Below are 13675 nucleotides of genomic sequence, written 5' to 3'. Positions count from 1 at the left end.
ACTGTTTTTATTCATAATTCACAACATAACATGTTTTCCAGCACTTTGAAGTAAGCCAGTGCATGGCAGAAATAATAGGAGTTACCGTATTTATCGGCGTATAACACGCACAGGCGTATAACACGCATTCCCTTTAAGAGGGAAATTTCAGGAAAAAAATATGCAGCGGGCGCAGCGCTGACATCACGTCACGATGCTGCGCCGCCGCTAGGCACTATTGGGAACGGGATCCCTTAAAGAGGATTCCGCTCCCTGGACATCGGCGTATAACACGCATACATCATTTGCCCCCTATTTTCAGGGGGAAAAAGTGCATGTTATACGCCGATAAATACGGTACCTTCTGGGACTGCATGATTCTTGGCTTACAAGATCTAAGAATATCCTCCTTCACTGCCTTCCCCCCAAAAAAATGGAAGCAGGAAAAAGAATACTCAACATATTTTTAAAGAATTGTTGATAATGTTGTAAATGAACCTCAAATTAGAATAAATATTGTTAAATTAGAACAAATTTAAACTTTTTAATGGGGCAACTAACTGTTATTACAATAGTCGGTTTTATGAGTTGAACTGGAATTTGAGGGAGCAAACTAAAAAGCTACTAATCTAAATATATTTTCCAAAGAAAATAAAGCCGTAATTCAGTTAGAAATCAATTAGATATAATAAACACCTGACTGACAGGGAAAATGGTGTCCGGTAGGCAAGTAAATCCTGTCCCTCCCCCTTTCTCAAAGGCATTCATCCATGTGTATCTCTATATGTACATTCTCTACGTACATTCTCTATGTGAGCTCAGCCATAAACATTTTGACACAAAGAATGCTGATTCTGAAAAGGAGAGGCACTTGAAAAACTAACAGCTCAACAAAACAAATTTCAAGGACTCTTTGTTTAACTCAAGTAACTTTTATCTATTCACATTACCTCACCACCCTAAGCTTAGAAATACACATATTGCCATAACCCAAACTGTTTGCTATACTGATTAAGGGCATAGGTAAATATATCCTGTCCAGTCATGTCCAACTCTAGGGCACGTTGCTCATCTCCGTTTCTTGGCTGAGGGAGCCAGTGTTGTCTGGAGACATTTTCTATGGTTATGTGGCCAACATGGCTTATAGGCCAAAGACACACAAAATGCTGTTACTTTCCCAGCGAAGTGGTACCTATTAATCTACTTGCACTTGCCTACTTTGAACTGCTAGGTGAGCAGGTGCTGGGGCATGAATGAGAGTTCACCCTGTTGAGTGGTGCTCAAGCCTCGAACATGGGCTGTAAACTTTCCAGCTGCCAAACTCAAGTGTCCTTAACCACTGAACCATCAATCCCCCGTGATTAAATGTATACAATATTATATAATTGGCATGAATCTGTAAAGAGGGACTGTAATATCTCTCTCTTTTACTTCTAGTAGCACTTCAGTGAAGGTATGCTGGTCTCTGGTTTAAATGATTTCTAAAATTTTCTTACAGCTTTCACTTTTCAAACATCCTGCTGATCACATAATTATCTAATAAAGGCTATTTCTTCAACTATACCAGACCAATGGCATAATTGATAACTTCTTGCATACTTGGATAAACACTCCAATTTCAGGATGTTGTAAAACTTTAAAGTTAAATGAGGAAATATAACTTCAAATTTGAAACAAGCCATCCTGATCAAGAAGTCATACTGGCCTTTTAAGAAATATAAGGCAGGCAATCATAGGTACCATAAAGTAATAAATTAAGTCTTACAAGACTTTGCATATGAATACCAAAATGTCTTACAATTTTGGAAATCTTGCATAAGGTCTCATTTAATTCCCTCAATGTAGTCATCATGCAAACATATACAATGATATCAACAGACAAGAAAACATTAGTGGCCATCACTATATGGAAAAGTGATATGAATCCAGAGCCATACTTTATTTCATAGCACACAATCAATACTGGAAGTTTGCCTACTTAATACAACTGAACATTTCATAATGAAAGGAATCCAGCATTATAAGAGTTATAGTCTGTTAACAGTCTGCCTTTTCCTTCCCTTCTACCCCAATTATCTTTGTGTGAAGATTGGGACCCTCCTTGAGTAGATCTGAAAGTTATCTTGATGGTGTAGAAATCAGCTCCTTCTGTTCCACCATGAAAACTCTAACATCCCATTGGACTCCATGTATTATTATTTATAGCAAGGATGTGCAATACATAGCCAACTGTGTGATGGAAAGCAGGCGTAGTTCTTCAGTTATCCCATTTACAGCTCCTACAGTCTACTCAGGAAAAATGGACTTGAATATTTTATTAATGGCATTAATGGGAAAAATTAGTATCTTTAGTACTTACAACACGTCTTAAAAATCCTGGACTTTCCAAGCTAGGTTGATTTCTTTATTTCCTTATTTTTTTAGCTGCCAATCTTACCATAAGGTAACTCTGGGTGGCTTACAATAATAAAAATATACTGTATCTATATTAAAATAAAAATAAATAATTGAAATGGGTTTCAAACATAAATGCAGTTTTGAGACATAGCATTGTGAGTAATTTCTGGTGGAGTCAGAATGGATTGGTGTCATCCTCGTCCTTCTTGATCTCTCACCTATTTTCAATGTCTTATCTTCCAGATTAGGTTTGGAGGATAAACAATTGGAGGATAAAATATTGTGATTCTACAGGGCAGGTCCTAGTTGGTGCTGGTACAGTGGGTTCCTCAAGATTTTACACTTTTTTTGTTCCTGTTTAACATCTACATGAATCTGCTGTTAATATGGGGCTTAGTACCATCAGTATGCTGATGATATTCAACTACTATATATATCTCTACCGCAGGATGACCAAGAAGCTATCAAACTATTTTTCTAGTGTTTGGAAACTGTGGATGTCTGATAGGATTAGAACGGGTTTCATACTAGCCTTGGCAGGATTTAATGACTGTGGGTTTGGGAACCTCCAGATCTTGGGAACTTCCATCTTTAGTATGGGATGAAATAGTAACTCACAGTTTGTAAGTGCACAATTTGGGGGGTCTTTTTAGATTCTTGGCTCCTGCTCAAAGAGCAGATAATGGCTGTAGCCAGAAAGCATTTGCAGAAACCCTGTACACCAACTGCATCCATTCCTGGATTGTGTAGAGAAAGGCAGAGTATTGTTGGAGGAGAACTGCAAGGGCTGCTAATGGATAAAAGGTCTGTAAAGAAAACGTAACCCTAGGAAAATAAGCGTAAGAAAGAAGCTTTAAATAATCCTGCCTTGATTCTAATTGGTATAAGAGAAAACAGAGAAATTCTGGCAGAACACCCAATACATTACTGTAAAATTCCAGTAATCTTTGCAGTGTCTGTTTTCCTGACCTGGTACATTTTGAAGGGTTAATATTGGTCCTGATATTCTGCCAGTCTCCTTTTATCTACTCTTATACTTCAGATGATTTTTTTTCATTTGCTTACTACTCTCCTGAACCCGAGACTTCATTTACAGAATATTTTATCTATTACTTTTGTTTGTCATTATCTCTGCCTCTCTGTAGAAACCAAAAAGGCCTTTCTTACAATCCTACCTTGGTTCAGTGGTGGGATTCAATTTTTTTTTTACTACTGGTTCTGTGGCCATGGCTTGGTGGGCAAGGCAGGGGAAGGATACTGTAAAACAGTCAGAGGTGGTATTTGCTGGTTCTCTGAACTACTCAAAATTTGTGCTACTGGTTCTCCAGAACTGGTCAGAACCTGCTGAATACCACCTCTGTCTTAGTTGTCCCTTACTTGGACTCCTAAGTATATACATGGGATTTTCCTTGAATACTATTTAGTAGATGTACAGTAACTGGTTCAGAACCATGTGACAACACTAATGTTTCAGTAGTTCTGACTTCTAGCAGACTTCTAAGTGTAATTCAAGGTACTGGTTACCACACCTATACATTTCTTCATAGCACAGGGACATGTTATTTGTGGGTCTATTTTGAATCTGACAGGGTAGGCATGTTTCAGGTTCCTTCAATGAAAGTTTTTTGCTGCAGTCTTTGTCCTACCCATGTTCAGGTTGTCTTGACCCTCTTGGTCTTTTATGAGACTATAAAATCCTGGCTGTCCTACCAGGCATTGGACCAACGTACAGTATTAGATGAGCCCATATTATAATGGTTTAGGGAAATTATAGTGATTTTCCTTGCATTTATTTTTATTAGTTTTGCTGGCTTTTAACTCAGTAATATGCAAAGCACAAATTTTTATTGTACTACAATTTTGGTTCAGTAAATGCGTGGTTTTAAAATAACATGGAAGTATCTCCATATGTTTGTTGAGTTTCTCTCTGGCTAAATGATACTTGATTTACTAGAGCAGGGGTGTCAAACTCATGTCATCACGGTGGCGTCACATGACGTATCAGGACTTTCCCCCCCCCCCTTCGCTAAACTGGGCATGTTATGGCCAGCACATAAGGCATTTGGCCCGTGGGTTGGGAATTTGACAGCCTTGTACTACAGTTTCTGTCAGCAGAATAGGAAAATCCTCTAGAGAAAATTGAGGAGCAGAAGCCGCCCCCCCCCCCCAAAAAAGAAAAAAAGATTCCTGTGAAAATTGTTTCCTTTTACTAATCAAAACCTTTATTAGACATAATATCATTTTTCTGGTAAATAATTGGAGGTCATTCACAGAAATGTAAGTGCAGGATATTATTGCTTATTCCATACAGACTATATCTAATTCTAAAACCGAAATAAAAGCTATAATGAACCATCAAATTGGAATGGGCCATTTAGGCCACTTAGCCCAAGTTGTGCCTAAAGCAACAATCCAAATGAAAAACTTTTTCACACATGGTTTTCTGTCTTCTGTTTGAACACATCCAGCAGAGATCCATCATGCTCTATAGCAGGCATTGTGTTTTAAAAAATATTCTAATATTATTTTAGTAAATATTTAAAAATACAATCAGTAAGAAACATGAAAAGGAAAATAAGTTAAAAAGATGGTTTAAATTTGGTTTCTTTTCATAGTTTTGTCTAATAGCTAAGCATTATCTACTTCTCTGTTGTATAAGACTATATTTCTTATGAGTCTATTTGAGTTTGAGTGTTTTCTAATTTCTCCTTCAAAATCTGAAATTTTAGTTCACTGATCATTATTGTTCTTCTCTGAGTTAATTCCAATCTGTTTAAATCCTTTCTAAAATGTAGCCCAGATCTGGACATAATATTTAAAGGGTGATTTGACTCAAGCCAATAGGATGGCATTATTACTAGAATTTAGAAATGTTATTTTATTGACAGTAAATAGAACTGTATTTGCCTTTTTAAAGCTATTATGTTACAATGGTTATACATATTAAAGTTATTGCCAAGCTAGGTTTCCCTATTTTTATACCTGTGCATCTGATTAATATTCCTAAGTGAATAACTTTGTTTAAACTGAATCAGCACCCTTTTAAATAAATATAAATGATTTGCTTTAGACTTACTAACCTATATGAACATCTTTGAGCATTATTTCAAACCAGTGACTTTGGGCAGTGAACACTTTCTTCTGTTTCTGTATAAATATTTGTATAATCCACAGGATAAAATTTGACATAGAAGTATGGAATTAGACCAAAACTATGTGGGTAGCCATAAAGAAATAAACAATATAGGTATTGTTTGATTGAAACATTCATTGACTGAATTTTTAAAAAAGTTTTTCAAATGGGGAGCTTTGTGCATTGAGTACTACTGTATACAAAAACAGTTAGGTTCAAGCATGGTATCCTGAGGTTTGTTTCCAGCTTGCTTGGCTCCGTACTTTTTGTAGACAGGTTTTTCTGAAAACATCGCACTAGAATCTGTTCTTGTGCAGTAAAACAATTGTAAAACCAAAAATACCTAACATTCATCCTATATTCTTGATGTAGGTTTATTTTAATAGTACTTATGATAGTTTGGTGATCTTCAACTGTTCTAATATGTTCAAACTTTTCCATTTTTAAATATTAGAAATCTAAAATTTCATTAATACTGACTAAAGGCACCAAAGGGTAAGTTATGATAGATGCCGCAATGGAAGGAAGCAGGAAACCATCCTCCTCCTAATGCTGGGATTCATGCATGGCTTCAACAGTTGACAAACTCATGATTTTAACAATTTTCCAAACAAAATAGGAGAAAGTACACTCAAAGGCGACACATCTTTTGAGTATACAAGACATCAGGCCTGAATATAGAAAGCTGTGTCCTGTTAGACCATGCCATAGCCTTCCTAGCCAAGCTTAGAATACAATAGACAAACTATTCTATTCTCTGGCCAGTTGTTTTGGCTATCACAAAGTAGCTATTCTTTTGGACAAGTTTCCCTGATCTCTTAGGTTTGCTTCTGCCCACTCTTTATCCATCCTGTTTGATGCTATCTTCTTTTCTTCCTCACCTGTCTTCTTATTCTCTCCTTTGCCACAGCAGCAGATAAAGTCCCTAGACTGCAATGTTCCATGATACCCATGGTTTTGTGGGCACCAAGACTGAACATTATACAAAACCCAAGCTCAGCTTTCTGGTTCTTCTGCTGCAATCACTATTATATATATTCTCCACAACAATTAATTTCAACAAGGAAAGTAAACATATTACAAAAACTGTTTTGTAACACAATTCATACACAATTCCTTGCTGGGCAGTTGAAGCACAGTACAAAACATCTGGATGGCATCATAAGATGAAATAGAGGTGCACTGCTAATCAACTAAATTGGCATATAGTTAATATCAACAGTTCTGAAGAAAACTGAACAGCAGGATATTAAAAATGAACAGTTTGATTTAAATGGTATTTCATTCCAAATCAAATTCATAGATTTACAGCATTGTTAGATATACCTGGTATACCTGGTATGACGCTATAGTGAGATCAGTTTAACATTCCTTTTTCTTGTGAAACTCATTACTTTAAAAAACAGTTGAAAGCCCAGAAATACTGTAATTAGACCTGACTCTATTGAATCAATGTAAAATATAAGTCAGATTAATAAAACATGGATTTTAGTACAAATATTTTAACATTCATACACACTTAGATTGAAGATACACATTTGGGATTCATTTTATCATTCAAAGAACTAGATATGTGCATAAATCTCCACATAGCTTAAACACAAATTTACCCAAGGTAATCCTGTGTACAGCTACTTTTGCAGTTTGTATTCAATGTATCAATTTAAAATAAGTGTGTACTTTTTCTTAATAAAAACACTTTTTTCTACATTACATATAAAATAAAAAATGTAACTAAGAAAAAAAGCATTCCTGATTTTGATTTATGAAATAAAAAAGGCCAAAAATCAATCAAAAATCAAGCCAATCCACACAAAGAACAAGAGAGATGCCAACACACTTTAAATAGTGCTGTCATCATCCTCAGCAAGATTAAATGAGGATTCTGTTGGCTAAATGTGGCAAGAAAGCTTTGCCAAACCCAATTCCACTACAGGGTAGGTTTTCAAAACCAACAAAGGGCTGTTTCCAAGAGTAAACGGTTTAGTAGGCCTTTTCCACAAATGACAATAAAACCCCCCTCCTCCCCCTTTTCACTCTTTGCATTCCTAATTGAATATACAACCTCAAGCGGCTCAAATATGTACTTACATTAAAAACAGTTCTCTCAGGATTTCCATGCTAATATTCATCATATGATGCATGCTAGCCCCAACTTTCCCTAGCATCACTTCTGCAAATACATTATAAAAAGGCAGGAAAAGAGAAAAAGCGAATTCACTGGCATCCACTCACCTTTTTCACTCCCCACTCCCTCCCGACTGTGCCCCAAGTGCAGTGGCTAACAAATTGCGTTAATCATGTAATTAGCACACCCAGAGTTCAAAGCCCGACCTCGGGCTTCAGCCCGACAGACTTGCACGGTTCAGAAAAAGATGCGGACTGAACGGCACTGGCTGGCAAAAAGGCCCGTTTTGGAACTCACCAGCCATCCCTCCTCCAACCCGTCTTCCAAAATGACCGCAGGGGTCCCCAAAGCCCCGGCATTAACCCAGCCGCCGCAGGAGGGACAGAGCAACGGCTGGAATAGACAGTCAGCCCCGACACGCCCAGTAACAAACGGGAGAGAGACGCGCCTTGGCTGGCTGGGGTGGGGATGCAAACCCTTCGGGAGACCCCAGTCCTTCCTCCTCGGCCCCTTCCCGGGAGAAGAGAGCCTCCTCCCGCCGTCGGGGGTGGGGGGAACGACTTCGGGCATCAGAAGAGTCCTCCCGCCTTCTACCCTTTCCTCCCCGCTTCCCGGAGCCTCGCGTCTCCTTCTCTTCCCGCCAGCCTGGAGGAGCGAAGGATCCCCGGCTGTTTTCGCAGTCCCCGCCCTTACCCTCCAGCTCTTCCATGGCGCTCCCTGCCTGTCTCAGGTTCCCGGCCGCTGCTGTAGCAACACGGCCACCTCCCAGCCGCTAACATCCCCAGCGTCTATTGGTTTCCCAGCACAAGTGGGGGGGGTAAAGGGCGGTGCGGCGCGGCACGCAGTGCGGATGGGCTGGCCTAGGCTGCGGCTCTGGCTTCTTTCTTCTTCGCGGTCGCCGCCCTGGCGTGGAAAAGGGCGGGCTTTTTGGTGTCTAATTCCTTTGCCTGGGCATTTTTCTGCTCCTAATACCTTTAATTGGTCCTACCTCCCAAGGAACTTTTTTTTCCCCCTGCCCTTCTGGCAGAATTTTTTTTTTTGGACCGCGCTCAGCAGAAATACAAGGCGTTTTATTTTATTTTATTGCTTTTCTGCTGGGTGGGGAGCATTCACACAGTAGTTAGGCGTGGTTGGAGTCCTGGTGACCACAGGAGTGACTTTTGGATCGCTTAATAATGTATGGGACGTGAATGAATATCTGATCAGATGAAGTTAAAGCTGGTCACATTACAACACATTAGATCAAGGTTCTCCAACTATGGCATCTTAGGGACTTCAACTCCCAGAATTCCCCAGGCAACATGGCTGGCTGGAGAAGTCTGGAAATTGAAGTCCACGAGATTTCAAAGTTGGGCACTCCTGTATTAGAGGCTCAGTAAAAACAACCAAGATGCAAAAAGTCAGACATTTTCCCCAAAGGGAAGTACAGTACCAAAATACATAGTTTACACTATCCCTCATCATTCATCACTCAGCGGTGGTCATAGAATCACTTGGGTCTTTGGCCTGCTTTGAAAAGGCACGTTTTCAATGCCTTTCTAAAGCAGAGGAGGGCTGGGGCTGGATGGGCCTGGGGGAATGCTATTTTGGAGGGCAGGAGTAGTAATAGGCACATTCCTGCAGTCCCACAAGTTGTCAGTGTTTAACTGAGGGGAACAAGTGCGTCAAGATGATGGGATAGGCAGAGACACAGGCAATTTCGTAGCAATTTATAGATTCAGTGAAGCATATTTTCTTTCATAAAGGGAAATTTCTTTTAAATTTGATTCTTGATCCAAATTAAAACTGACATAAATGTAGAGAGGTCTTACAGGCAGCGTAAAATGGGTATGCCTCACTTCTTCCCTGATTGTCTGCATGGCTTACCCACTGACCTGGCTGCCAGTCTTCAAAAATAATTCCTTCTCTATTCCTTGTTTATCTCAGGTTTTATTGTCCTCTGTCAATAAATATCATTTTAATGATTGTATATGTTCTCTTCAACTACCAACATTTTTAAATAAAAAAATGAGCTTAAAGACCACATCCAAGTATGTTGACAGTTGATAGATATAGCAGAATGATGTGGATGAATACTGTTACTTGAAGTTGAATTTCTTCATAATGTATGTTCAAAGAAACAATTCATTACATCAGTAATACAGATATTTGTTATTTCTAAGATTAGCAAAAATACAGTGCTGTAGTTAAATGGCAGCATTGCCATTTTTGACATTAAAGGGTTACCAGTTGATAGTTGAAATTAAAAAAAAACATTGGAAACTTACTTGGCAGCATCTGAAATGGACACTGAAAACAGTAACATGCCTGCTAATTCTGCATAAGCATTGTGTTGCATTCTTTTTACTGTTCTTTTGGTAGAATATGTTTTTGTTTTACCCCTCTTCACTTTAAGAGTATCAGAACTGATGAGTTTTTCCCAAAGGGGAAGATTCAATTCTTGTACTTATTCTTAAAACTGGTAGTAAGGGGGTCGTATTTGTGAGAGTTTCGTCTGCTGTTACAGTCTGTTTAGCCTGTACAGTAATCTTTGGCCTGTCTTTTGCCATTTTTTGGTTTAATCCCAGGAAATACATAATGAAAAAAAATCTGCGTTGGGATTTTGTTTCAAGGGAAGCATTCTGTCACTTTGCCTGGTATAGTAATCTTGTAAATATCACTAAAAAAGATTTGCAAGAAATTTTAATGCACTGTATGTAAAAGAGGTTCAAAAACAGGATTGTGTTTTGCAGGAAAAAGAAACATTTTGAAAATTAGAAAAAATACACAATGCAAATATCATTTTAATTATGGAATTCCAATACAGTAAATGTGAAATAAAATAAAGTGAATATGTACATATGTAAGTATGTTTAAGTAAACTATTAATCATGAACAAATAGGTGCTGTGAACATAGCCATAATGACATAGGTTCAGTGCTTCATCAGATATGCAAGGTTATGAACAAATAAGCTAATTCTAATTAAATCACAAAAACGTTTGTCAATGTTTTTCTAGAATCATTTGTTTTTTAAAATAAGTTACAATGGTGAAAACATAGTGTTAGAACTCCCCCTGCTGGCTCTGAAAAATAATTTTGCAAAATTTTGCAATAGGTAGATTGTCCTTTGGAAATTGTGATATTGCTGAACTAGGGGACTTCTGGTTGTTGTGGCTGTTGTAGCATCCCTGTGGTCATGTGGTCACAATTTGGTTGCTTGCCAGCCAGCTAGCTTGCAGTTATGAGTATCCCCCAGTCCAGGGGTGGGATTCTACTACTAGTTCTGTCCATCTCTGTAGAACCGGTAGTTCTGAAGAGCAGCAGACAGAGTTCTACGTCTGCTGCTGTTCTATGTCTGCTGCAAACTGGTTCTATGTCTGCTGCTGTTTTGGCCCACCCGCCCGCCTGGACTCTTACCTGACCTTTATTTCCTTCTTTTTCAACTGCAGCTGCTTTGCGCAACACAGCTGTGGTTGAAAAAGCAGGAAATAAGGGCTTTTCCAACCACTGCGCACTTGCACGCAGCACTGCTCAGCTATCTGGGCAGCTCAGCAGGTCGTAAATTGCACTCGTACGCGCAATGTAGAGAGACAGAACCAGTAGTTATACTGGTCAGATCCCATCCCTGCCCCAGTCATACAATTACCATTTGCTACCTTTACTGCTAGCTTCCAAGAAGCAAAGTCACAGGCTGCAGGCAGAGGTTGCAAATGGTAATCACATGAAGTGGTGCCTAATGACTGCATTTAACAGCAACTGGAACTGCCACAACTGTCTGTACATTGGTGTTATGTGACATTGCACTTTATGGCTATGCTAATTAAAGGGTATAGTTCCACATGAGCAGTAGGAGAGTGCATGCACATGCAGCTCCATTTGTGCAAGTGGCAAGCATGCCTGCCCACTGCCTGCAGTAATGGAGCTGCACATGCACGCTCACCTGTCCACTGTGCGTGCAAGTGTAGCTGCTTCCACGGCCATTAGGGGTTGAGGACCCCTGAACTATTGTGCAGCTCAGTCACATCTCTCACTGTCAGCAGTTTCTCCTTTATGTTTTCTTTATATGATCTGGAACCTGAATAAGAGGGCAGAGAGAAATAATTTTGTTTTAAAATTGAAGAAGACAAGTGAAATATTTTTCTTTCCTTCCAAAATGCTGAAAGCAGAAACCAGATTGAGAAAGGGAGTGTTATTATTTAAGGCAACTTGAAATGTGATGTTTTTACACGTTTGTCCAAGACTCCCATCCTGTTGTGATGTCACTGATGTCCTTTGGTAGTAAAGGAAATATTGCTAGAAACTTACATGTTGCAGATTTGGAATCTGCAAACTATCTGTAATTGGATTTCTGTACATTACTTGTAGCTTTGCTAACAAAGTCCTAAGATCATGTCCAAAATTGGTATGACTGACTAGCATTTCTGCTCAACACATTTTTGGCAGTGTGGGTATTCCAACAAGGGCAGCATCACAGAACTTCATATTTTTTCTTACAATTGTAAATTCATTCACTATAACCTCTCTGTGGATGGTAGTATTTCTATTGCACACTTAACACAATATTGGCAAACCTTGTAATTTCATGACCACCTAAAATGGTAAATACATTTATGAATCCCTTTCCTCCATGAATAAATCTAATAAGTTCTACCTTGGTAGCAGTGAATGTGCCATCTGTTTAACATTAAATGGGTTCTTCATTATTATTATCCTATTTATCTATGCAGAGTTGGAATTCTTTCAGGACTTGTAATGTTGCCTTCTGAGAACACAGTAAAAATTTTGTATGTATAAAATAAGAATTTTTACAGGGCTTTTTCACTTTGCAAGTTGAGCCAATCGAGGAGATACTTTCTGCTCTGGACAGCAAAACAACCGTTTCCATTCCCTATTGATTTTATGCGTTTGCTGTCGAGTAGTTGATGGCTACCACATAAGAGAGGTCTATCCTTGCAACTCCTATATGCCAAACAAGTGGGGCAATGTGACTGCCAGTGTCTTCTGGATTTCAGCTTTATGCATGCAAAGATTAGTCTTACCAGAACTTGGTTCTGTTCTTGCTAGACAGCTTGTTTAAGCAAAGCAGATCTGAGTTCTCACAGAATTCTGCTTTGCCTACATGATACCAATTACAACCATCCTCAGATTTGGACTTATAACACACTTAAGAAATTTTGTCTAAATGCATGGGGATTTAAATCCCTCAAGACCATCTGCCGGGAAACCTCAACACTAGTTCTGAGATAAAATCAAGAGGAGAAATATGCTATCAGGCAGCAGAATGAGAAGCACTTGTCTTCAAAATAGTCAGCTTTAAAGGACCTGCATCTAATTGTATGCACAGCAGGATATCTGATAGCAATAGTAATTAAACTTATATAATGTTTCATAGTGCTTTACAGCTGAGCAGCTTATGGTGTCAGCATATTGCCCCCAACAATCTGGTTCCTCATTTTATTAACCTTGGAAGAATGGAAGGCTGAGCCTCTTCAGGATTGAACTCCAGACTGTGGGTAGAGTTAGTCCACAGTACTGCATTCTAACCACTGCACCACCAGGATTCTTTGATTACCCTCTAAGGTTTCCTAAATTATACTTATATAAAACCATACATGGAATGAATATTGAAGTTTTTCTTCCTTTGTCACAATGCTAGTACTTGAGGTTGTGTAGATGCAAGGAACCAGCAGGAGAAAAGACTTTTTCACATAGTGCATAGTTAAATTGTATATATTGCTAGCAACTTGCATGATTTTAAAGATGCCTGGAAATGTTCATGAAAAATACTAGTTAGTGGAAGATGACACGAAGAAGCTATTTCATCCTAGTCTTGTGAATTTTGAAAATGCATGTAGTTACTAAGTTGGCCATGTAGTAACACAGAATGGGACAGATGAATGTAGAGGTTCGGTTCATACATTTTTATGAGAGAAAAGTATGTTGAAAACTTCTGGTGGAAAGCAGATCAAAAACTCCAACTATTCAGGGAAAACCTGAAAAGAAAATTCTATTTTCTAAGCAATGAAGAGGAAATAAAACAAAGTTACTGAAATTAGG

The 13675-nt window shown here is 38.7% G+C and overlaps 1 protein-coding gene across 4 annotated transcripts in view; it reads right to left on the bottom strand.

Moving 5' to 3' along the window:
* ZC2HC1A (zinc finger C2HC-type containing 1A) overlaps positions 1–8547 on the bottom strand; it is a 30867-nt gene extending 22320 nt beyond the window's left edge. For 2 of the 4 annotated variants that reach the window (XM_087931431.1, XM_026706057.2), the window contains exon 1: positions 8331–8547. In XM_087931431.1, coding sequence (XP_087787557.1) covers positions 8331–8346 — 16 coding nt within the window. In that variant the 5' untranslated portion in view covers positions 8347–8547. Of the gene's footprint in view, positions 1–7934 lie in introns of all 4 variants that reach the window. The other 2 variants (XM_026706058.2, XM_087931432.1) reach the window with 2 other exon arrangements.
* Positions 8548–13675: the final 5128 nt, after the last annotated feature.

Source organism: Pseudonaja textilis, chromosome 3 (assembly GCF_049901715.1).
Source record: "Pseudonaja textilis isolate UNSWEBS1 chromosome 3, rPseTex1.2, whole genome shotgun sequence".
Classification (NCBI taxonomy): Eukaryota; Metazoa; Chordata; class Lepidosauria; order Squamata; family Elapidae; genus Pseudonaja; species Pseudonaja textilis.
Note: the sequence above shows the minus strand (reverse complement) of the source record. Positions and strands in the feature narration are given on the sequence as shown.